This window comes from Rana temporaria, chromosome 3 (genome assembly GCF_905171775.1).
Source record: "Rana temporaria chromosome 3, aRanTem1.1, whole genome shotgun sequence".
NCBI lineage: Eukaryota > Metazoa > Chordata > Amphibia > Anura > Ranidae > Rana > Rana temporaria.
Window position 1 is genome coordinate 231,406,290 of NC_053491.1, and position 25,449 is coordinate 231,431,738.

At 42.7% G+C, this 25,449-nt stretch overlaps 1 protein-coding gene across 4 annotated transcripts in view; it reads left to right on the forward strand.

Moving 5' to 3' along the window:
- The window catches only part of FAM193B (family with sequence similarity 193 member B), an 87,363-nt gene extending 62,253 nt beyond the window's left edge, over positions 1–25,110 (forward strand). For 3 of the 4 annotated variants that reach the window (XM_040344429.1, XM_040344432.1, XM_040344430.1), the window contains 6 exons: positions 2,437–2,815; positions 7,460–7,655; positions 8,815–9,042; positions 11,277–12,168; positions 22,259–22,334; positions 23,273–25,110. In XM_040344429.1, coding sequence (XP_040200363.1) covers positions 2,437–2,815; positions 7,460–7,655; positions 8,815–9,042; positions 11,277–12,168; positions 22,259–22,334; positions 23,273–23,369 — 1,868 coding nt within the window. In that variant the 3' untranslated portion in view covers positions 23,370–25,110. The remainder of the gene's footprint in view (positions 1–2,436; positions 2,816–7,459; positions 7,656–8,814; positions 9,043–11,276; positions 12,169–22,258; positions 22,335–23,272) is intronic. The other variant, XM_040344431.1, reaches the window with a different exon arrangement.
- The last annotated feature ends 339 nt before the right edge of the window (positions 25,111–25,449 follow it).

The window sequence follows — 25,449 nt, forward strand, 5'->3', positions numbered from 1 at the left end:
TAAAAATTAATTATAAAAAGTCTTTAAACTGGGAAAAAGGATTCCGATTTAAAAATGATAAAAAGCAAAAATAAGAGTAGATAGGCAGCTAATAAGCGTAGCAAGCCTCTCAGCACAACACTTGTAACCAGTTGGGGCGATCCACGCCAGCCTGAAGAGCGGCGTGCGTTCCACCGTGTGATCAGCTGTGAGCCACTGGCTCACAGCTGATCACACGGTGGAACGCACGCCGCTCTTCAGGCTGGCGTGGATCGCCCCAACTGGTTACAAGTGTTGTGCTGAGAGGCTTGCTACGCTTATTAGCTGCCTATCTACTCTTATTTTTGCTTTTTATCATTTTTAAATCGGAATCCTTTTTCCCAGTTTAAAGACTTTTTATAATTAATTTTTATCTTGTATATACAATTCACCTTGGTACATGCCAGCATATGCGGCGGTACCATTAATAAAGCTACTCCTGATTGGAAATACTACCCTATGAGAAGTCCCTTTTTATTTTTTCCCCTTTGGAGGAAGTTGGACATCAACAGACCCGGTATTGATTACACCAACAAAACATATCCGGACAACCCGAAAAGGCGAGGTATCTGGAAATCATCACTTCATGCACTTTACCCCTGCAGGGGTGAGTGCCTCTGGTGAGTGGGGGCCCAAAGGGGGAGCACCGGACCACTGCGAGAAGTCACATGAATTGCAGACCGTGAACACACTGTGATTGGATGCACATAGTCACGAACTATTTTATGCCTACCTTGTGTATTTACATAGCATAACACTTATGGACTATTAATATATTTTTTGTTCAGTTTAATTTATTTTTCGTACACTTTTTTGTACACTTTATTGAGTACATTTATTGTGTCCACTGGAATCTTTATATTTCGTTCACTGGAATTTTTATTTTATATTTTTAATATATATATTTTTTCACTGGACTATGTATTTGGTACTTCTATGTACCTTCAGATGATTTCACTGGACTGTGGATCTGGAATCTCTGTGCACACATAGCCCATTGCACTTTGATTGTTGTATACCGGCTTTGATTGCATGCAGTGAGGCCGCTTTATATATTTATATTCTTATTTACACTTTATTGTATTTTTGTCCTATCACGGACTCATGACTTTTTACATCACTTTTGACTGTTAGTCATATTTTGTTCAATACATCACTCTGCTATTTAGCATAGGGCTCGGGTTCTCTCTGAGCACTTCACCGAGGCACTTTTATCCTTTTTCCACACCCAGACCTATTTGAGGTAGCTCCATTAGGGTCTGATAAAAGTTCATTTAGTACTAATTTATGGTACGGTTAGCCTCCAGCTGAGACAGCGCCACCACCCCCTACACCTTCTACATATTCTCTCTGTGTCCCCTAGGGGATTACATACCGGGGGGGCTGCAGTCTCATCCTATATATATATATATATATATATATATATATACATTCCACATTCTCTGATTTGTATTTATACACACATCCCACTCTTTGCCATTTATCTCCATTCACTGGTTCTCTAAGCGCGGTTCCCCACTTTTCTTTATTCTGAAAATTTTAGTTGGTCTACCTGACCATGGTATGGTATCAACTGAATGCCTCATTTTCCACTTCTTGATTAGAGTTTGAACATTGCTGATTGGCATTCTCAATTCCTTGGATATCTTTGTATATCCTTTTCCAGTTTTTATACAGTTCAACTACCTTTTCCCGCAGATAATTTGACAATTTATTTGCTTTCTCCATGACTCAGAATCCAGGTCGGGATAGTTAACTTTTAATAGTCATTCAAACACCTTTGTGTCAACTTGTGTGCATGTCATCAGGTCAAAATCACCAGGGTATGTAAACTTTCGATCATAGTCATTTGGTTAGTTTCTGTTGTGATTATGATATAAAAAGAGTAAACACAGTTGATTTGGTGATAAATTGCTTCAGCCAAACACCGACCATGAGTGAAAGAAAAGTTTATGTTGTTCATATTCTCTGAAAAATGGCTAAGAAATAATAAAATTGTGCCAGGGTATGTAAACTTTTGAGCACAATTGTACATCATCTTTTTAGTTATATGGTTTTTCAAATAGTGTTTCAAGTTTATTGTTGTGCTAGTTCTTAGCAAGATGAGTAATCTATAAATGTTATTGTATAGGATTCAGGTGACCATGAGACATTATAATCGGTCATGTTGGATTAAGGTAGACTAAAATTGGTCATGGCTTTGAAGTGGTTATATGCACAGAACTGAGCTGTTTTTACTGCAATTTACTGGATATCATTTTCTTTTCTCTCAACCAACATTAATAATGTGCCTATAATGTTCAGAATGAAAAAGTTTTATGTGTGATAAAAACTCAACTTTTTGTTCCCAAGTAGTAATTGACAGTTTCTGTTTTACCATGTTTAAGTTATTAATAATAGTATGGTTGTACTTCACAGATTGTGTTCTTTTAGGGGAAGGCTACCATTCAGAGCACAATCATCATTCGGATCCTAGTGCTCCTCCGAATAGTCCAACTGGACTAGCATCTCAACCTCCAGTCTCTCCACACAGTCCTCCACACCCATACCTCTCCTCGCCCAATACGGCAGCCCCTTTCTCAGCAACAAGCCTATCGTCTCACACTGCACCCTCTAAAGCCACTGTCTGCCCCTCCACCGGAGCTCACAGAAGTCCTCATTTACCAGGGTCCAATCCATCTCTCCTTAAAGTAAATCCACCTCCCCCACCACTCTCTGCCTGTAGCCATCCTTGCAATGGGCACTGTAATGGCACAAATGCACTACAGGGAGGAAGCACACCTGGAACCACCACCAGGTAACTACTTTAAAAATGCTTTTGATTTATCTTTGGTTTATTGTCATCTGCAAAACATCTATAACTTGTATTTTATATATATATATATATATATTTTTTTTTTTAATGATAGTTTTAAGAGAAAGTGGTAAGGTCAACATGGTAATATAACTCTCTACTCTACCTTTCCTCTTAAAGTCCTTTTAATAAAGTGTCTGCCATGAGAAAAATATATTGGGTGACATTGATGGTCTCCTAAAATTACTAGATACCCGTGTCTGACTTTAGTGTGATTCAGTCACAGTCCCAGAACATGCATGCTGTAAACCAGGGGTGCTTAAAGCGGTTGTATACCCTTTTTTTTACACGTGTAAAGGAAAAGCCATAATGAGCTAGTATGCACCGAAGTGTGAGAGCCACTTTAGTGATTTGATAACTGGTTGCAGCCTACAATGAAGTATGGGGTTTTTACTGCCTCCTCAAACCGCAAATGTAAACAAGCTGTCTTGAGCCCCCTATAAAGCTGATTTCACACTGATACACTTTGGCTTATGTGGACCACAGGTGCAGCTCAGTGCATCTGCGGCTTTCCTGGGGGTTGGCTATGATTTGCCGTAGACTTCTATTATATCTTGCAGGTGTGGTGCACTTTCTGAAAGCGATTTCAGAAAGGGCACCAAACCCGCAGGATATAATAGAAGTTTGTGGCTCAGTGCAGCTAACCCATGATGCATTGCACCTGCTGATCAGTTTGAAAGCAGGCTAATAACCATTGCAGAACTGATAACATTGATATATTATGCTCATTGCTAAACTGTGAATTATATATACACTGACATTTAATCCTCCACTTTCTAATTGCAGGAATCTCCTCTCTCCAAATCTGCAGGCATTGCCAGCTGTAGTCTTGCTGTCCCAGGCGGAGTGCATTTGGTATCACTCCGCTTGGAACAGGAGCTGTCTCTATAGAGGATGCTTATAGAGGCTGTTATGCTGCTCTGCTCCCTCCGCAGCCAATTGCTCCCTCTACTGCAGGCTACAGCAATGATGCTGTGGGATGGGGCGGGTTGGCAACCCACAATCTGGGTTTGCCAACCTGCCATCCCAGAGCAGGAGGTTGGCCACATCAGAGGGCTCTGCCACCAGTTGGGCACTCATGCTGTAAATGAATGTCAGAAAAGTGTCAAAACGACTTTTCTCTTTTGTTTGTAGGAGGACCCTGCTCTTTAGATCACAATCTCCTGGGTATAGTGCCACCTGCAGAAGTAGGATGCCAAGTACAACTAAAAAGCAAAATTCAGCCCTTACTGGTAGCCAAAACCACCCCCACACTGTTGAACAACTTAGTTATTAAAAGAGAAGTTTGGGGTTGCTGAAAAAAAACAAGCCTACAGTACATACTCGTGTGATGCTGCAGCTGTTGCCGCTAGCTCTAAGACTGAAAGCTAAGTGATTACATGGCCGCTGATTGCTCAGTTCTGTCTCTTCTCAGAGTAGTGATTGTTGGTCACTGCACTCTGCTGTGCTCTTCCAGTGCTCGCTGGAGAGGGGGCAAGTGCAACAGGATTTAGCTCTCAGCCATGTGTTAGAGCCGGAGTCAGCTGTCAATCGGGCAGCTGGGTGAATCCTGACAATATGTTCGGGATTCTTCCAGAGCCTGGAGCAGGTCTGTGACATCACTTGAGTTTAACATAAGGAAGTGCACTCCTGTGACCCAGAAGAGAAGCATGACCAAAAAACTTTGGCCATACAAGTCTTTTTAACAAAGCAAGAATCCTTGATCTAACTGTCCACATAAGCTGTGATCATCTGCATGTTGTTTTGGCTAAAGCGTTGGTTGGCAGACCAAAGGTCTATAAAAAAGGCATTTATAGATCTACCATTCACAGGAGATACATTTATCCCTGCAATGTTGGATGAGGACATTAAGGACCTCACTAGAGGAAAGAATACCTTCTTGCCTCAGCCCAGGAAAACTAAGAATTCTAATTCAAACCTGGGCCTTCATTTTAGATCATGAGCAGTTTTTGTTGGCGAGAAAATTCAGACAAAGCAACTACATCCTTTAAGCCCTCTAACTCTGCAGTGGGTAAGCATCTCTGGCAGTCCAAGTCCACCAAGTCTGCAGAGAAGCCCTCCTCCTCTCTGTGAAGTTTTATCTCTACCTGTTCAGCTTCAGGTGGGGGGGCAACTTCTAATGATTTTGGACCATTGACTAACCCATGTGTTTTACAAATCGGTTTGCAAATTTGTAGCCTAGGGCTGCAAATTAGATTTTCTAACTCCCCCTCTACATTTATAATTGATTCAGCAACTCGGCACTGAAGTCAAAGTGTCAGAATGATAGCCGGGATACTTTTTTGTTCTTCAGCTGGTTCCACTTGCTTGTTTGTTTGTTTGTTTTTTTTGTTTTTTATGGTATTCCAAAAACATCTTTGAGTCTAAGGCTGTGTTCACATCTGAGCGATCCGAATCGTGCGCGTAATCGCCATGTTTCAAAATACTGTAGTGGCAAATCGTGTGATCCCTGTCCCTTCAAATGGCATCCTAATCGTGGCAGGATTTAGCCACGATTGTCGCAGATGAATCGCTGTAAAATTGCGCAAACAGAATCACGGGACGCTTGTCCCCAAAAGACGCTTTTGTACTTCTTTTGGGCCACGGGTGTCTCATAATTCTGTTTGTGCAATTTCACTGTAATTGGTCGGGCGATAATCGCGGCAAAATCGTGCCGAGATCAGGGAGCCATTGGAAGTGACGTTGATGGCACAGGCGTCCTGCGATTTGCCGCTATTTCAAATCGTGGAGAGTATTGCAGAACTTCTGTCCACGATTCGGATCGCTCAAACTATTTTGAATCGGATGCACATTTTCCTGCAGCCAATTTGCATGGCAGGATATTGTGACTGACTCTCTATGGTGCGAATTGCACTGGAGTCCTGTGCCACTCTTGGTCCATTTCAGGTCCAAATTTAAACAAAAATTTGGGCTGAAATTGGACCTGAATGGTGATTGGGGACGCACCGGACCCCTGCTGTGAGCCACTTCCTGCTCTAGTGTGAACCCATCCTAACACTTAACTTCAGGCAGAGGTAGCTAGAAGAAGCTTTTGAGAGTATCTTTATCTTGCTGTAGATGTTGGGACGAGGACTGAGGTAGAAGATACCAGGTCCAGCAGTATGGGGTACCAGCCTTCTTCCCTAGTGCATATTGGCCTGCCTAGGGTGTAGAGATGGCTGCAGAATTTGGGAGATATGTGCCAGTATTTATCACCAGAAGTTTAACTGAGGCAACTTTGACAATGATGTGGCTAGGATCGCTAGGTGGGTTTATTTTTTTTATAACAACGACTGGGTCCAACTGTAACTTTTCAATCTATGAGGTACTTTGTATCCTTTTTGTAGCAGAATTGTTGGGGGGATAAGGAGTGCTTGCATCCTTTCTTGTAAGATTAATTGTTGGTTTTGTGTTCAAGATGCTGAGCCCTTATCAGCAAGGTTTAAACAGGATAAGAAGAGCTCATAGTTTTTTTTTTTTTTTTACTATAAATTGTGTAGGTTGTTGAACACGCTTTTCTCTTTGTTTTTTCTTTTTAACCACTTCAGCCCCGGAAGGATTTGCCCCCTTCCTGACCAGGCCATTTTTTTGCGATAACGCAATGCTTCGCTTTAGCTGACAATTGTGCGGTCGTACAAAAAACTTTTTTGTACTTTTTGCTATAATAAATATCCACAAATAAATTCTTTATCAGTTTAGGCCAATATGTATTCTACATATTTTTGGTAAAAAAAACAAAAAACGCAATAAGCGTATATTGATTGGTTTGCACAACAGTTATAGCGTGTACAAAATAGGGGATAGATTTCTGTCATTTTTATTATATATTTTTTTTTCCTAGTAATGGTGGCAATCTGCGTGTGTATGTGTGTGTGTGTGTGTGTATATATATATATGTGTGTGTGTATATATATATATATGTGTATATATGTATATATATATATATATATATATATATATATATATATATATATATATATAAAAAAAAATTCTGGAGTGCAACATTGCGGTTGGACAGATGGGTCACTTTTGACACTTTTTTGGAACTATTGACATTTATACAGTGATCAGAGCTAAAAATAATGTCCCTGGCAGGGAAGAGGTTAACACTAGGAGGCGATCAAGGGGTCAACTGTGTTCTCTAGGAGTGTTCTAACGGGGGAGGGGGGGGGGAGAACACACAATCTGTCTCTACTCCCCTGACAGAACGTGGATCTGTGTGTTTACACACACAGATCCATGTTCCTGCTCTGTCACGAGTGATCATGGGTGCCCGGCGGACATCGCACTCGCCGGACACGTGCATCGCGAAACGCGGTGGGCGCGCCTGCTAGATCGTTTTAAAGGAGCAACGTATACCTACGGCGATTTGCGCAGCCGTGCAAACCTGTCGCAGTACACTTACTGAATAATAAAGATCCACAGAAAATGTGAAGATGCTCCTTCTAACATTTGAAAATAAAACAAAATACAATTGTCATATATTAAGTGCTATTCTCAATCTTGCATTTTAGTGTAAACTAATCTGTGATGAGCTCAAAGAAATGAAAACTTTAAGGAATGAAGAACAACATGTTTGCTTCACTGCAAATCTTCTGAATGTTTTAGGGATGCAACATGTCGAGGACACAAGTTTTCCAGTGTATCCGGCTGCTCCAACTTGCAACCCTGTGAGGCAGACGAGGGTCTGGGGGAAGATGAAGACAGTAGTTCAGAGCGTAGTTCATGCACTTCTTCGTCTACCAACCAGCGAGATGGCAAGTTCTGCGACTGCTGCTACTGCGAGTTCTTTGGTCACAACACGGTAAGCTAATCTAAGGCCTGTTCCACACTAGCTTCAGCTTGTATAAGAGCAGTGTGCACAGCAAGCTTTGACAAAGCATTTGCGGAGCTCTCAGCAAGCTTTAAATTAACTCATATAGTGCAACACCACTGAATATACTGTAACGAAACCTCCCACACTCCGTTTGAGTGCTTTTGTCATATACCGCTTCCTCCCAGTCTGAATATAGATATTCCAAACCGCTGGACAACCAATAACTAGACGGTACTCGTTTTTGGTTGCTGAACATGAACTGATTTGAGATCTCACACAAATATTTACATCATAATGACAATACATACTGTAACCAGAAACCTAATTAACATGAGCTAATTAACTAATCATTTACCCAGACTATGTGACTTGGAGATATGACCTTTCAGGTCAGCCTTGCCATCCCCTAACTCACAACCTACAATACACGTAAGTAGAAACACATCCACCAATAGTTTGCTAGGAGACAAAGGTGTGTTAATGAGCACAATTAATGGGTGAAAGACCCTCCAGACTAGTAGACAACAGGAGACCCAGGGCTTTCCAGATCTCATTAATCAGCATTCCTTCCACATACATGCCACACTGGCAGAGGCCATCATGGCCTTTTGCATTACATAACAGAATATCTTCCGAAATGCTTGTAGCTCCCTCCAATGCCAGGGCCCATAGTTGGTAGGCAAGAGGCTAGCATTCAGTCCCCTCCAAAAGCCTCTATCACATATACCACTTTAAACTCTTATGTATTATGTGCTCTTTATAAAAGTCCTTTTTTTTGTGACATTTGATTTGAATGCAAAGTCCATAAATATATATGATCCACCGCAGTGTTCTTCAATCACCAATCGACTTATGACGCCAAAAGTGCACACCACCACCAGTTGATTGTATTTCATACATGGATTTTCTGCAAGCTTTGTTGAAGTTTTTAAAGTACCATTTAACTTCAGGTAGTAAATTTTGAACACAGATCGCAATGGGAGTGTTGATTACTACTTTAAACAAGCTGCTAGCAAGCTTCAACAGATAAAAAGTTCTGAAGCCTGCTAGCAGCTTACTTAAAGTGGTAATCAACCACACCTATTAGGATATAGGTTATATAGCATTTTTCCTTATTTTAGTTGATAATTTCTTTGCATATTTTCAGCCACCTCCAGCCCCCACAAGTCGAAATTATCCAGAGATGCGTGAAAAACTTAGATCACGTTTGACCAAGAGGAAAGAAGAGGTCCCACAGAAGCGGCACCCTTCAGAAGAGCAAACAGTGGACCAACGCAATGTTGATGAACTTTTAGACTTCATAAACAATAGTGAACCCAAGGCAACCAGCACCAATAAAGCTGCAAAGCGAGCACGCCACAAATTGAAGAAGAAGGTGAGTGTGCCCTTTGAACAAACAATACAAGCACTCCACATCCCAGGGAATTTCATTTTTGTATAGCTTTTGTAGCTAAAAAATCCAAATTGTTGCTATGGGCAGCAGATAAATTCCTTTCCTCCTGGTTTTATGGATTTACTGTGACCCCCCCCCCCCCCCTCCCATGCTCCCATGTAATGTTGCTTGGGGTCCTGTGGCATGATCACAGTCATGTATTTTTTTGGGAGGAGACATTGCCATATACATAAGAATTAAGGTAGAGTAAATCGGTGCTATTAACTGGAGAGAAAGCCACTTTGCTGCTGCCTCCACATATACCAACCACCAAAAAGGTAGATGGCCAAGATAAAAAACAATGGGGTAGGTGGAATTGATGCTGCTAGTGTAAAATATGCTTACATGTGGCGAATAAAAATTGCAGAAGGATCTGCAATACTCTGTGCAAAACCACTGCACATAGCAGGTAAGTATAACATGTTTATTATTTTTAAACACAAACAAATGCGACTTTACTATCTATTTAAGGCTTTACAACCACTTTAAAGCAGAGCTCCACCCTAAAGTGGAACTTCTGCTCAACGGAACCCTCCTTTTCTCCGGTGTCACATTTGACACCTTTCAGGGGGAGGGGGGTGCAGATATCTGTCTAAAACAGGTATTTGCACCCACTTCCGGCCACATAGTCTGCGGGTAGACTGCTGGCAGGACATCAGATGCCCCCACTTGTGTTCTGGGAAACACTCGGCTCCCAGAACACAACAGGGACCAGTGAGCACGGCGCAGCGCGACGTAGGGAACCGTGGCAGTGAAGCCGCAATGCTTCACTTCCTGGTTCCCTCACCGAGGATGGCGGTGGGGGCAGCAGAGTGACTAGCGATCACTCGTCCTCTGCTGCCGACATCGCTGGACTCCAGGACAGGTAAGTGTCCATATAGTGAAAGTCAGCAGCTGCAGTATTTGTACCTGCTGGCTTTTAATTTATTTATTTCGCCGGAGATCCGCTTTAGCTGAACAAGCTGAAGATAGAAGCTGATAATAATATTAATAAACTTTAATATATATATATATATATATATATATATATATATATATATACATATACATATATAGCGCCTTTAAGGGTAGCTTCTTAAAGCGCTTTACAAGGAAAACACCAGGATAACATTAAGGAAAAAAGGGACAATTAAGGGAAAGCTTGTCTAAAGAAAAGTTTTTAGATTTGATTTGAATGATTTTACAGAAGAGGACTCTCTGGTTGGTTGCCATATACAGCTCCTCCAGCTTCCGTCTGTTCTCGTTTTTGATAAATTCCCTCCCATTGTTTGGAAACTTTGAGCTGATTGCTGATCAGTATATTAACAGCTTACGTGGACCAGAGCTGTTCTTTGTAAAACCATTATGACATTGTTGTTTTGTTTTTTTAAATGTACCTTTTTATAGTTGCCTTAAATATATTTTTCAGTGGTTTGTATTCATCTTAAAAAAAAAAAAAAAAAAAAAACAATTATGTTGAAAAAAGCAGATGTTTTGATATGGAGATCATACCCACACCTGAATCAAATGGAGCATCCAGCTCATTCATTTAAATCAATTATACAAAAAAGGAGAAATCACTGTGTGGTGTTAATCTAGCAACTTGTTGAGACCTATATTATTGTTTTAAAGGGGTGGTAAAGGTTTGTTTTTTCTTTTCTAAATGGGTTCCTTTAAGCTAGTGCATTGTTGGTTCACTTACCTTTTCCTTCAATTTCCCTTCTAAATGTTTTTTATTTTTTTGTCAATTTCTCACTTCCTGTTCCTCAGTAAGCTTGCCCCCATCATCCGAGCTGTTTTGGCTGGGGGTTAGTCAGCGTGCTCGCCCCCTCCTTTGGGACTACATCCCTGTGGGATATTCCAACAATGCACTAGCTTAAAGGAACCTATTAAGAAAATAAAAGACAAACCTTTACAACCCCTTTAAGATTGATTGCGCTGATGGTTTACATTTTGTATTTAACAAGCATTTCACTCCAGTTAATGACTTTGGTGCTTTTATGTTCAGTATTGACAGTATGCAAAATTGTGTGTGTTGGTTACATAAAAATGTGTTATGTTGATTTTTTTTAATTCGGATCTGATGATTGTTTAGACTGTGCAGAGTGCAAAATTGCGAATCGATGTTGACATCAAAAACTTGGAGATAACATGACATTTTCAACAGGTTTATTAACTTTTCATTTCCTTTTGTCTAGGAAAAAGCCCTTCAAGAAGCTGGTACTCAGAAATCTGACATCTATAGTTCATCTGTAGAAGACACAGAGGCTCCATCTACAGGAGAGAAGTTACTGCAGTGGCCTCAGCTTGAGTTGGAGCGAGTAAATAGCTTTTTAACAAGCCGGCTTGAAGAGATCAAGAATACCATCAAAGACTCTATTAGGGCTAGCTTCAGTGTCTATGATCTAAATCTTGATGTCAACGATTTCCCTAAAAAAGCAGCTGTGCTGGAGCAAAAAAACTTGCTTTCCCACCTTAACGGTTCTTCTGATCTCCAAGAGATTGATCTTGACCTGTCCCCCCTTACACTTGGTGTTTCAAAAAACCAGGATGCAAAACTGACAGAGAATGAAGTAAATACTTCCACTCAGTCTACAGAAAATGGTGTTGTGAAAAGGCTAAGTGCTGTTCCTAATCTCTCTCGTATGATCTGGGTTCAGTCTCAGAAGAACTCCGAATCTGGGGAAAGTGGGGATAAAGCTTCTCTCGATACCCTAGAAAACCAGGTATTGGATAGTTGTGAAAATCAGAGACCCCACGTTCAGCCAGGTGCTTCTCTCTCTGGAGGTCGTACAAAGAAGAGCAAAAAAACAAGCCTCCAAACACGAAAGTGTGAGTCTCATATTGGGGAAGGTGCACCACCTAAAATCAGTACATCAGGAGCAAAAGCCCAACGCAAGCTTTTACTTGAGAAAATGGAAGAGACTTCAAAGCAAGGACCAGACACTGTGAATTCAGTAACTTCCAGGCCAGAAAAAGAGAAAAGTGAGCCAGTTGGATCTGAAAGGACAGATGCCAGAGCCACTGCTGGGTCTAAAAGCAAAGCCAAGAAGAGTAGGAATAAAACGGATAAACCAAGTGTATCTGTTGGTATGTTTTACAATTTATTCCAATCTTCTTTTATTTTTATTTTTATTTTTTTTTACTAAATGTACCTGTACACTAGACCAGATATTTCAAAACTGAAACCGGATAATACTGTAGCTGTTGCATTTAAAATCCAGTCCGATATAAGGTTGAATTTTTTCCTAAAAAAAAGTCATTCTTGTTCCCTTTTTCGTAAATCGGCTTATGAAACAATTGCAGCAGTTGAATACTTTTGTCACAATTATCCACAAGACCGTGGGGTGGATTTACTAAGACTGAAGAGTGCAAAATCTGGTGCTGCTGAGCATGGTAACCAATCAGCTTGTAACTTCAGCTTGTTTAATTAATATGGAAGCTGATTGGTTTCTATGCAGAGCCGCAAAAGATTTTGCACTTTTCAGTTTTAGCAAATCAACACCCATTTGTGCTTCTGTGTCGGAAAAGACTGGTCATCTACTTAAAGTTGTTACTAAGGCCTCTTGCACACTGCTGCTCTTAAACTCATGTTTTTGAACTTTTGGCATTTTTTGCCAAAGCCCCTGAACACAACTTGATCAAAGCCATGCACACATAGGCTTTTACCAGAGTTTAGGAGCAGCAGCGGTTAGAGTCGGTCAAAGCTCCTTCTCAATGCAGAAGAATCGCATTCAGGAGAATTTGTCGAGCCCTGGAGTAGAATCCAGAAGTGCTCTTGTTTTGTAAACTCTGACTAGTCTCTGCTGATAAGGCCCAGGGTTTGACAGATTTGCTTGGAATCTAGGAGCCAGCTAAAAAAAGTTAGGAACCAGAAAACGCCCCCCGTCCCGCCAAGCTCGCGAGCAGAAGCAAACACATATGTGAGTAGCACCCGCTTATGTAAACGGTATTCAAATTACACATGTGAGGTATCGCCACGATCGTTAGAGCGAGAGCAATAATTCTCCTCTGTAACTCAAAACAAGCAACCTGTAGAATTTTTTTTAAATGTCGCCTATGGAGATTTTAAAGGGTAAAAGTTTGTCGTCATTCCACGAGCGGAGGCAATTTTGAAGCGTGACATGTTGGGTATCAATTTACTCGGCGTAGCATTATCTTTCACAATATCTAAAAAAAATTGGGCTCACTTTACTGTTGTCTTATTTTTTAATTAAAAAAAGTGTATTTTTTCCCCCAAAAAAGTGCGCTTGTAAGACCGCTGCGCAAATACGGTGTGACAGAAAGTATTGCAATGACCGCCATTTTATTCTCTAGTTTGTTAGAATAAAAAATATAATGTTTGGGGATTCTAATTAGAGGGAAGGAGATGGCAGTGAAAAAACACATTAGAACTTCTAGAACTGTTTTACTTGTAATGCCAAATGGCCACCACAAGATGGCGCCAGATCACAGAAGGCCTGCAGAAGGCCGCAAAGCCGCGGCCTCAATTACCAGCGGGCGCGGGATCGCGGCGGGGGTCAAGGAGACACATTATGACTTTATCTTGCAGGGAATATATATTATGTGTGTGTGTGTTCGTGTGTGTATGTATGTATGTATGTGTGTATATATATATATATATATATATATATATATACACACACACACAATGTATATGTGTATATATTGTAATTTTTTTTTTTTTTTTTTTTACAATAACTTTACTTTCACTTTAACAGATATAAAAATGTGTACCTTTTCAGATTAAGAGGTTGAGAATGGCTTTGAAAGTGGAGGTTATCCTTTTGCCATGCATGTAAACTAGCTTGTAGTGGTTATTTTGAGGTGTGTTATGTCCTACCCGTTTTGCTTCATGTCTGCATAAAACTAAGCTTTTTGTTTTATTTTTGTCCTTCTCGCTGCTTCAGTGTGGTGCAGTTTGTGGTGGCGGTGCCTGATTTTCTATGGTGGTGTAGTTTGCTTGTCAATTTATTGGGAAGAGTTTAAACCACCCTGCCTAATTTGCCTAAAACAATTCTGCATTTGATTATACTGCAAACTATGATCGTTCCAGTGTTTCCAATCCTTTCCCCATTGATTTAGCCTGAGCCCCCATTCACAATATGTAGCGCTTCTTACATATGCACATTTTCATTTGTTTTTGCGTGTTTTATTTCACCTGGTTGTCCGGCCGGAAGCACACTCCCTATCTTAAGCTGCCATACATTATACAATTTTCTTATTCAATTTCCTTTAGATTTAATCCTATGCAAGTACAAGGGTCTTCCTGATTGCATGCAAATTGAATGTGTTTAGGTGTGACCTCATATTGTACGTTTTTTTTTTTTATCTAAAAGGAAAATGGTACAAGAAAATTGTTTTAATGTATGGCCAGCTTTAGGGTGTCTCCACTCTGGATGTAGGAAAAAGAAGACACCTTTGGCCGGTAGCATTGGCAATCTGGTGCTAAACTACTGTTGGATGCACTAGCAGATTTAACCCTAACTTACAAATTGAAACTCAACTCTAGCTATTGCTTTACAAGTAGTTTCAGCAGCAGTTTGTTTTTATTTTGGGATAAAGGTTTTACATAACTGAATACAATACATTGTAAGCACCCCTGTTGGTGTTAAAGGCTTTGTCTCAACCTTCTGATACTTGCTAGACAGTTTGATCTGGTAAAGGAAATTAAAAAATAACAAACTTACTGGCAAGATCTCTAGGTAAAAATAAAACAAAAAAGTCAGGGAAAAAAAACCACTGCAGCCACCACATCTAATGCCGCGTACACACACGATCATTTTTCGGCATGTAGAAAAAACAACGTTTCTTTCTCGTACATCACGGGACACAGAGCGGCATATTCATTACTATGTGGGTTATATGGAGTACCTTCAGGTGATGGACACTGGCAATCTCAAACAGGAAGTGCCCCTCCCTATATAACCCCCTCCCATAGGAGGAGTACCTCAGTTTTTTCGCCAGTGTCGTAGGTGTTGGTCATGGTTTAGCTTTGCCTCCACATCCTTGGGATCAAGGCAGGCTAACCGGATCTGTCCAACGGCCTCAGTGCTAAAGTGGACAGTATCCGGACCCCAAAGCCATGGGGTTTGCCCATAACGCTTCTCTTTTTAGAGAGCTGGACCCTGGGCCCAGGACTTAGAACCTTGGGTATCTAAAGCTCCTGTTTGCCAGGGTGCTATATGGGCCCAGGACAGTGGCTCCTTCATAGGAACCCAGGGCCTGAAGGTCTAGACGCCACCCACAGAGATGGGGGAAGATTGGACCTCTTGCTGTGCAAAAGTCCTGCGGCATGGGGCAGGTAAGTATTGGGGAGCCTGCGGAACTTGGTTCTTAGCAGATTCCCTGGAGGGGGGTGCACAGGGGGTCATGCCTGGGTATGCTCTGCATTGGCAAGGAATCACTATGTCTATGGTCAGAGACAGGATGATTCAAATCTCTTTCCCCCAGTGATAGGTGTCCTCCCTGGTAAGTGTTGTTTAGCTGGGTCTGCTGCGCTAGGTGTGGGATCTCTGTGACTTACAGGAGCCATGTTTCCCATGCTAAGAGGAGGTCTGTGACCTACCTGAGGGCGTACCTGCCTGGGTGCTGCGCCGCTCCGTCCTCCTCCATGTGCGATGGCCCCCGCCGACGGGCGCGCGCGTGCCCGAGATATGAACGTTTTTTCGTGCCATTGGCTGGGGTGGGGGCGCATCCCTGTGGGCGGCGATTTACATATAGGAAGGGGAGGCCCTTCCAGTAGCTGCCAAAAGCTCAGTGTCTTCCTGAGTTAGAGAGGAGGAGGACGCAGAGCGGAGCTCGTTGAGGACACCCAGTGGCGGAAGGAAAGATTACAGTCTTTTGCTAAAGAATAGACTGTCAAACCTACAGATAGGTTTCTTTTTCCTTTTTTTTCAGCAGATGGCTATTGGCAATACTTATTAGGAGACGGAGTATTTTTCCTTTCCTCTTCAAAAAAAAAAAAAGATATATAAAAAAGAAAAAAAAAAAAGAAAAGAAGAAGAAAGGGGAAAGAACTTCTGATCTCCCTTCTCAGTTTGGGCGTTAGTCTCTATCGTTCCCAAACCGGCAGATCCCCTTACCTACGTCTGTGGCTGGGTGATAGCAGGTGTACCTCGGTATTGTACCATGGCTTCTGGGTCATAGGGTACAAAGGGTGGGGATTCCCCCGCAAAATCCGAGGGCTCAGACACGGCTATGCCGCTGCTCTCCCCACAGGACATATCAGGGCACGCCCTGATGGGACCTGGGGGATCTGGTGCTGGGGCTGGTCCAGTTCAGTCCAACCCCGGCTTTGTCACTGAGAGGGTGCTTGCTGTTTCTTTAGGAGAACTAGAGAAAAGAATGGCAAAAAGAATAGCTAAGGCTATATCGGGTAGAAAGCGGACTAGGTCTCCATCACCCGAGCAGGAACCCTCAGACTCAGAGATCCTTTCCCTAGGGGAATTGGATAATCCTGACGTTTTGGACCAGGGTGGTTCAGAGATCGAGGATCCGGATACTGAGGAGTCTAGTTCAACCTCCCAAGGGGAAAGTTTGTGGGTTCAAGCTTTAACGGACATGGTCCATGAGGCATTTAAGTTACCCATACCAGAACCTCAAGTATCGGCGGTTTCAGCTTTAGGCTCATTAAGAGCGCCTCAAAGCAACGCAGTTTTTCCGGTCCATCCTCTACTCGAGGATGTCATATTTCAGGATTGGATCAAGCCAGATAGTCTTTTTACCACCTAAAAAAATTCTCTGTTTTATATCCTATGGAGGAGAAATTCTCCAAAAGGTGGGCGCCCCCGGCGGTGGACGCAGCCATCTCCTGTGTGAACAGATCTTTAACTTGCCCTGTAGAAAACTTACAGGTGTTTAAGGATCCGGTTGATAAACGCTTGGAAACATTACTTAAGGCCTCCTTTACTTCAGCAGGGGCGATAGTTCAGCCCGCTGTGGCTGCTATTGGAGTTGCCCAAGCATTATCAGATAAAACTAAGCAATGCTTAAACTTATCCCTGCCCAACAGGCAGAGGAATTTTCGGATATACCCAGGGCTATACGCTTTACGGTGGATGCTATCAAGGACTCCATCCAGCAGGCGTCACGTTTATCCTTATTTCTAATCCATATGAGAAGACTCTTATGGTTGAAGAATTAGGAGGCTGAGCCCCCGTGCAAAAAACTCCTGGTAGGGTTTCCCTTCCATGGAGGACGTCTCTTCGGAGAAGATCTGGATAGATATATTCAGACTATATCAAGCGGCAAAAGCACTCTCTTGCCAGTCAAGAAGAAGGCCCGAGGGCCCGCATTTAAGCGCCAGCCCTCCCCGGGGCAGGGGCCCTCTAATACCAAACAGTATCGACGGCCTCCTGCAAGATCAGGATTTAACAATAAGCCGCAGGGCCAAGCCACGGGGGGCAAGAAGCAGTGGTACCGCAAGCCTGCGAAGCCAGCCCCCAAGTCGGCCTTATGAAGGGGCGCCCCCACCCACGATGGTGGGGGGAAGGCTGCGTCTCTTTGCAGAGGTTTGGGAAGCCAGCATTCCCGACTGCTGGGTACGGTCTTCCGTGACCATGGGCTACAAACTAGAATTTCTAAAATTCCCTCCTCCTCGTTACCAGGAGTCAAGAGTACCAGGCGACCCTGTGATAAGAGCCGCATTGATGGCGGCATTGAATCATCTGCTATGCCAGAAGGTGATAGTAGAAGTACCAGTCCGGGAACAGGGATTGGGGTTCTACTCCAACCTGTTTATCATCCCAAAGCCCAACGGCGATGTCAGGCCAATCTTGGACTTAAAGGGAGTAAATGCGTACCTAAAGGTCCGCTCATTTCGGATGGAAACTATTCGGTCAGCTGTCGCCGTGCTCCAGAAGGACGACTTCATGGCGTCCATAGACATAAAGGATGCTTACCTTCATGTGCCAATTTTTCAGCCACATCAAGTATTTCTACGCTTCGCGGTGGCTCAGCGTCATTTCCAGTTTGTGGCGCTCCCCTTCGGGTTGGCTACGGCCCCCTGGGTATTCACGAAGGTCCTAGCCCCAATCCTAGCCAATCTAAGGACCCAAGGGGTCACGGTCTGGCTTACCTGGACGACCTCTTGGTCGTAGACCACTCGTCTCCTGGCCTGGAACGAGCAGTGGCCCTCACGGTTCAGTACCTCGAGAGGTTCGGCTGGGTCCTAAATCGAGACAAGTCAGCATTCCTGCCCACAAGGCAGCTGGAATATCTCGGCATGAGATTGGATACAGAGCAACAGAGGGTGTTCCTACCCCTATTAAAGGTCAAGGCCATCAAAGAGCTAATACAAATAGTTCTAAGAAAGAAAAGGCCAACTGTTCGCTTATGTCAGAGACTACTAGGCAAGATGGTGGCCACATTCGAGGCGGTTCCGTACGCTCAGAGCCACACTCGCATCCTGCAGGCAGCCATCCTGTCAGCATGGAGCAAGAGGCCTCAGGCCTTAGAAATTCCTTTGCCACTCTCACCAAGAGTGCGGCAAAGTCTATCTTGGTGGTTAAACCCTCAGAATCTCCTGAAGGGAAAGACTTCCAGTCCTGTGACCTGGAAGATAGTAACCACAGACGCCAGCCTGATGGGCTGGGGAGCAATTTTGGATGGTTGCACTCGCCAGGGCACTTGGGCAGCGGCAGAGAAGCAGTTGCCCATCAATATCTTGGAGCTCAGAGCTGCTCGACTAGCCCTCAGGGCTTGGACGTCCAAACTACAGGGGTTCCCGGTGAGAATACAATCGGACAATGCCACGGCGGTGGCATATATAAATCACCAAGGGGGAACCAAGAGTCAAGCCGCTCAGAAAGAAGTGAGCTTGATTTTCTTGTGGGCAGAAGCCCATGTGCCCTGCATATCGGCTATATTCATTCCCGGAGTGGACAACCTACAGGCGGACTTCTTAAGTCGCTAGACTCTGTTGCCGGGGGAGTGGTCTCTGCATCCACAGGTCTTTCAGACACTCTGCCAGAAATGGGGAGTGCCGGACGTGGATATCATGGCATCGAGACTGAACAAGAAGCTAGACAGGTTCATGTCCCGCACAAGGGATCCCAGGGCCTGCGGAACCGATGCGTTAGTTTGCCCTTGGCATCAGTTCAAACTTCTTTATGCATTTCCCCCGCTCCAGTTACTACCCCGCCTGCTGCGCAGGATCAGGGTGGAGCACATACCAGTTATCCTGGTAGCTCCAGCATGGCCCAGAAGGGCATGGTATTCACTAATCCTGAAGATGGTAGTGGGAGACCCTTGGACTCTTCCTCTACGGCCAGACCTGCTATCGCAAGGTCCGATCCTCCACCCTGCCTTACAGCATCTAAATTTGACGGCCTGGAAGCTGAATCCCTGATTCTCAGGGGTAGAGGTCTGTCTCAGAAAGTAATCTCTACCCTAATTGGAGCCAGGAAACCGGTCTCTAGGGTGATTTATTACAGGGTTTGGAAGGCCTATGTAGGCTGGTGTGAGTCCAAGCGATGGCTTTCTCGCAAATTTACCATCGATAGAGTATTACGTTTTCTCCAGCTAGGAGTGGATAAAGGACTGGCATTGAGCACAATCAAGGGACAGATTTCAGCTTTGTCAGTGTGGTTTCAGCGGCCGCTGGCCACCCACTCGCTGGTTAAGACCTTCATTCAAGGGGTCTTGCGTATTAATCCTCCAGTTAAATCCCCGCTTTGTCCGTGGGATTTAAATCTTGTTCTGTCAAGTTTACAGAAACAACCTTTTGAGCCGTTGGCTGAAATTCCTTTGGTTTTACTGACAAGGAAGTTAGTATTTTTGGTCACCATAGTTTCCGCCAGAAGAGTAGCGGAACTGGCAGCCTTATCCTGTAAGGAACCATATCTTATTTTTCATAAGGACAAGGTCGTTCTCCGCCCTCATCCTTCCTTCCTACCAAAGGTTATATCCAGTTTTCATCTAAACCAGGATTTGGTATTACCATCCTTCTTTCCTAAACCTACTTCCAAAAAGGAAGGGTTGCTGCATACCTTGGATATTGTCAGGGCCATGAAGGCCTATCTTAAAGCTACAGAGAAGATCCGGAAAACAGATGTGGTGTTCATTTTACCGGATGGGCCCAAAAAGGGGCAGGCAGCTGCATAATCCACCATCTCGAGGTGGATTAAACAGTTAATCACTCAGGCCTATGGCTTGAAGGGGTTGCCTCCTCCGTTATCATTAAAGGCTCATTCTACTAGGGCCATGGGCGCCTCCTGGGCAGCACACCACCAGATCTCTATGGCTCAAGTTTGCAAGGCGGCAACCTGGTCTTCTGTCCACACGTTTACAAAGTTCTACCAGTTGGACGTAAGAAGGAATACTGATGCAGCCTTTGGGCAGGCAGTGCTGCGGGCTGCAGTTTGAGACTCTCGGATTCCGGGGGCTCCCTTTTGAGTAAAATTTAAAATTATTTTTTTCTCAACTAAGTTGGATTTATTATGATTTAAGTATATCTCTAAATTAAATCCTTTTGTCTTGGGAAGATGTTCTCCCTCCCCTCATTGTAAGCATTGCTTTGGGACATCCCACATAGTAATGAATATGCCGCTCTGTGTCCCGTGATGTACGAGAAAGAAAAAGGGATTTTTAATACAGCTTACCTGTAAAATCCTTTTCTTGGAGTACATCATGGGACACAGAGCTCCCACCCCTCTTATGGGGACCATTTTGGGAGGCATACTGCTTGCTACAAAACTGAGGTAATCCTCCTATGGGAGGGGGTTATATAGGGAGGGGCACTTCCTGTTTGAGATTGCCAGTGTCCATCACCTGAAGGTACTCCATATAACCCACATAGTAATGAATATGCCGCTCTGTGTCCCGTGATGTACTCCAAGAAAAGGATTTTACAGGTAAGCTGTATTAAAAATCCCTTTTTTTCCAACTTCATCATTAAAACGACGTTGCCCACACACCATAGTTTTAAAAAAATGCTCTAGCAAAGCGCGGTGACGTAAAACGGCACTATAAAGGGGAAGTTCTATGTGGATGACGCCACCCTTTGGGCTGCTTTAACTGATTCCATGTTAGTAAAAGACGATTCGCGCATTTCTGTCTGTTACAGCGTGATGAATGTGCTTACTCCATGTTCCTGTCTCATAACTTGCTTCTGAGCATACTCGGGTTTTTAATGTCGTTTTAGCCCACACACAATCATTTTTTACAACCCGAAAAACTACATCATTTAAAACGCTGTTAAAAAAAATGCAGCATGTTCGAATTTATTTTTTGTCGTTTTTTCAGAACCCGAAAAATGATGTGAAGCCCACACACGATCATTTTAAATTACATTTTTTTTAAAAACAACGTTTTTTCATGCCGAAAAATGATTGTGTGTACGCCGCATAAGAATTGGCAAGCTGCAATGTAATATGTTTTTGTTTTAATATTGGTTTATTCTTAATAGAACTCAGACATTGGAGCTGTCGGCTGTCAAATGTGCATCAAATTTCCAGAGTGTTACTTTTTAAAGCAGTTCTAAAGGCAAACATTTTTATTACCTTAATGCATAGAATAATGCATTAAGGTAAAAAAACCTGTATGAAATTGGAACAAAGATGCCGACCATAGTGAAGTCCCATATAGGTATTAAAGCATTTATTACGAATATCTTGCACTTGCAGACCTAGGCAAAAATCAGGCATATTGATGGCTCTGCATACAGAAACCACTCTGGTTTCAGATTCCAAAATGCCTGTGATGGGGCTGCGCATGTCTAGTACTTCATATGACCTATACGTTTTATCATAAATGACATCAGGCGGCCGCGGCATCCATATCCATGATCACAATGCCACCCTTACAGACGGCTTTGGGTGGCTCTGCCAAGTGGCGTTGATCCTAGAACTATGCAGGCACCATCAAATGGGAGGTTAGTCAGCCACAGCTCAAGGAACCCCTAGCAACCTCTGGTGGAATCCTAAGGTTCCATGGAACCCTGGTTGAGAATGGCTGGATTAAATGTTTAGTTTCTACATAGTTGTAAAGGAATTTAACGGACAACCAGATTGTTAAATGTGAGTGTGGCCAGCTTTAGAAATACAAACTGCGGTGAAAGCTTGTTCTAATCTACAGGTTTCCGCTACAAGGCTTTATGAGTTGATAACCTGAATCACTCCAATTTTACCTTTTTCCTAACCCTAGTCCGTTTTTGTAATGAAAACCTCTCTGCTTGTAGATGATGTGTTCCTTCCTAAGGATGTAGACAGCATGGAAATGGATGAGACCGATCGAGAAGTAGAATATTTCAAGAGGTGAGATGTGAAAACTGTTTTTATACTCTCTTTGCATTGTGTTTGTATCGAGGTACGGCTGCATTTACTGTACAACTTAGTACGTTTGCACCAACAGTGGGGTTGCTTAATCTATATTGTGATCATTTTTATTATGTTTAACTTGTGCTCCATAGAAGCATCCATAAAGAAATATGAGAGCTGATTTATTTTACTCCTTACTTGAAAAGATGAAATGAAGAGCCAGCAACTTGTTATTTCAAATAAATAACTTGATTATAGCAGGCAAAGTGTACAAATGACAGCAGCTTGTGCCTTTCGACAATAAGCCTTAATCCTAACTCGTTCTATTTCTATGACTAAGGCTTATTGTCGAAACACTCAAGCTGCTGTAATTTGTACGCTCTGCCTACTATAATAAAGTTATTCATTAAAAAAAAGAGTTGCCGACTCTTCATTTCATCTCCAAGTTATGCCTCTGTGTTAGGAAGACATGAGTCTGAGCACCGCTTATCTACCTCCTTGGGGAGTTGAACTGGGCGTTGCTTTCTCGTCTTTCACTTTTCACTTGCTGTTTAATCACTAGGACTGGAAATGAGGGAAAGTCAGCCAGATGGCTGTACTCTCCCACTTCACACTCTATTGCTATACCACTTGTTTCCTTTGTGGCACAGTATTGATCCTCTTTAAAGCTGAATGACAACCAGTATCATTTAACCCACTCATGTGATCCAAGGGTGTTGTGGACCAGTCAAGTTGCCCTGGTATCAGTGGAGAAAGTTATCAGAGAGCATTGCCCTCTCCTTGCATGGTGCCTTTTCCTGCTACTTTCAGGACCCGTTTGTTGCTGGAAAAGAAGAGACCCCATGATATCCTGTGATTTAGATCGATTACCTGGTATTATGCTTTGACAAAGATGGTCTCAAACTGCAATCATTTTCTATATCTTTCTTTCCTAGGTTCTGTCTGGACTCTGCCAAGCAGACGCGGCAGAAAGTGGCTGTTAACTGGACCAACTTTAGCCTGAAGAAAACCACTTCCAATGTGGCACAATGATGCCTGCACTTCCTACATTTCTCTTCTAATGTCACCAGTAAACTTGTTTTAACAAGTTCTCTGACCTCTGGTTCCCCACTGCTCCATTTTGCACACTTTCACAAGCTGTTTAAGGGTTTTTAATACTGCGTCTCAACTGCCCTTTTTTTAATTTGTATTTTTTTCTATCACGGCCAACAGCATTTTATAGCTCTTGTATTCAGGTCCTCATTGTTGGCATCACACATGGCATGAAATCTGTTTTGCATCACTCCCTTGCATTGAAGTGGCATGGACAATAATTGTGTGTTAAGAGAATGAATCCCACATGCCATAATGCCTGGAATGTCTATGTTCACTATTTCTCCATGAATTTTAAACCCCAGCTTCCTAAGATGTCAGTAGCGCATCCACTACACTAGGATCACACAGGGAACAATTTATGAGGAAAAAATTGTGTATATATAATTTTTTTCTGCCTGTAAGATTAGGAGGTTGCGTTATTTAATCTAAACACTACATTGAAATCACAACAGCTACATTATTTGAGCTGCTAGGGTATTATTTTTTTTTTTTAATCAAATGAGAAACCGTTCCTGCATCCAGGTCATATAGAGAGGCCAGCAGGTAACACTTGCCCCTTTTATTCCCTGCAACAGGGACTTGCAACAAACCTGTGCACAACCCATAACAATAGAAATGCTTTTGGCAGCTTGAAAGTCTTCAGCCAGTGGATCTTTTCATAGTGCTTGGTTCTGCAACTGTTTTGAGTGCATTTCATCTTAGAGAGACTTGTAGGGGCTTTTTCTCTTAAGAAGCTGTAGACTTTAAAACTAGGGAGGGGCAGCAGATGAAATTGACTGGTAGGAACAACAAATTTAACAAGCCTCATCACCACTATTAATATGTTTATATCATCAAATTTTGTAATCGGTCTTTGTTCCCTTTTATAACCTGAAGCATGCTTTCTACCTATGTGGGGAGATGGCCCTTTCTCACAAAGTGTGGTTACACCGATGTACAGGGAGCTTTAACAATCTGAACTGCTTTCTACTCCCCTTCCTGAACGCAGGGTTCCAAAATATCTGCCAAACTAATTCAAATCTCATTGGATTTTAGATACTACAATATTCCATAAACGGGGAACTCATTAGAATATTACTTTTATGAAGTTAGAGGTGTCTAAAATTTGGTCAGTCCCCGGTAAGAGGAATGTAGGAGCATAAGCCGTCATTGTTTTTAATCTATTAATCCTTTAATCCTATCCTTTTATCAAGCACTTGCATCACTTCTGTTCCTCCACTGTGCGTCTTGTGTGAAGCCTTCAGAAGGGTGCATTGGGGAAGGTACATTGCCATTTTAACCAGAGCACCTTTTAATAGCCCCTCTTCCTCTGCTATGTGTATTTCCCATGCATTGTCATTTACCAACCAAAATAATGTATCTGGCTACAGTAGAGCGAGACAGAAATAATATGTCTTATTTCTTTATTTTCCTCTGTATTTTTTTTAATGTTATTATTTTTACCTGACAGCTGGTGCTATGCTCGAATACACCATGGGATTCTGGACTTTATAAGCAGCATAAGCAGGTCCAGTTCTCTGGATTCGGCATTGGATTTTATTAACGTTCTGTTCGCCAAGTGTATATTGGCTTTGCTGTGTTTTTTTGTTTTCATTTTTTTATTATTATTTACTTTTTATACTGTGAAAATCTTTCATTCAGAAAGATTAAAATGACATTTGACACAGGTGAAACTGGAGTCTAGTCTCTGTCTTTATTGTTATGGTTTAGTAGCTAGTGTATTTACCTTTCTATAAACCTATTTATTTTTTTACCTAAACAGACACACATCCCTCGTATATGAACACTAGTCACTCTTTTCGGTAGCCAGTGTTAAAGCGGAGGTTCACCCTAAAACATGTATATACCATTCCATGTACAGTATGCTGTGTTTTTTTTTTGTTTTTTTTGCTGTACATACCCTTGTATAGCTATTTCCCCCCCCCCCCCGGCTTCCGGGTAGTGTCTCCGGCGGGAGTGGGCGTTCCTATTCAGAGACTAAGTGATTGACGTGATGACAAAAGCTTACCCCTGGCGC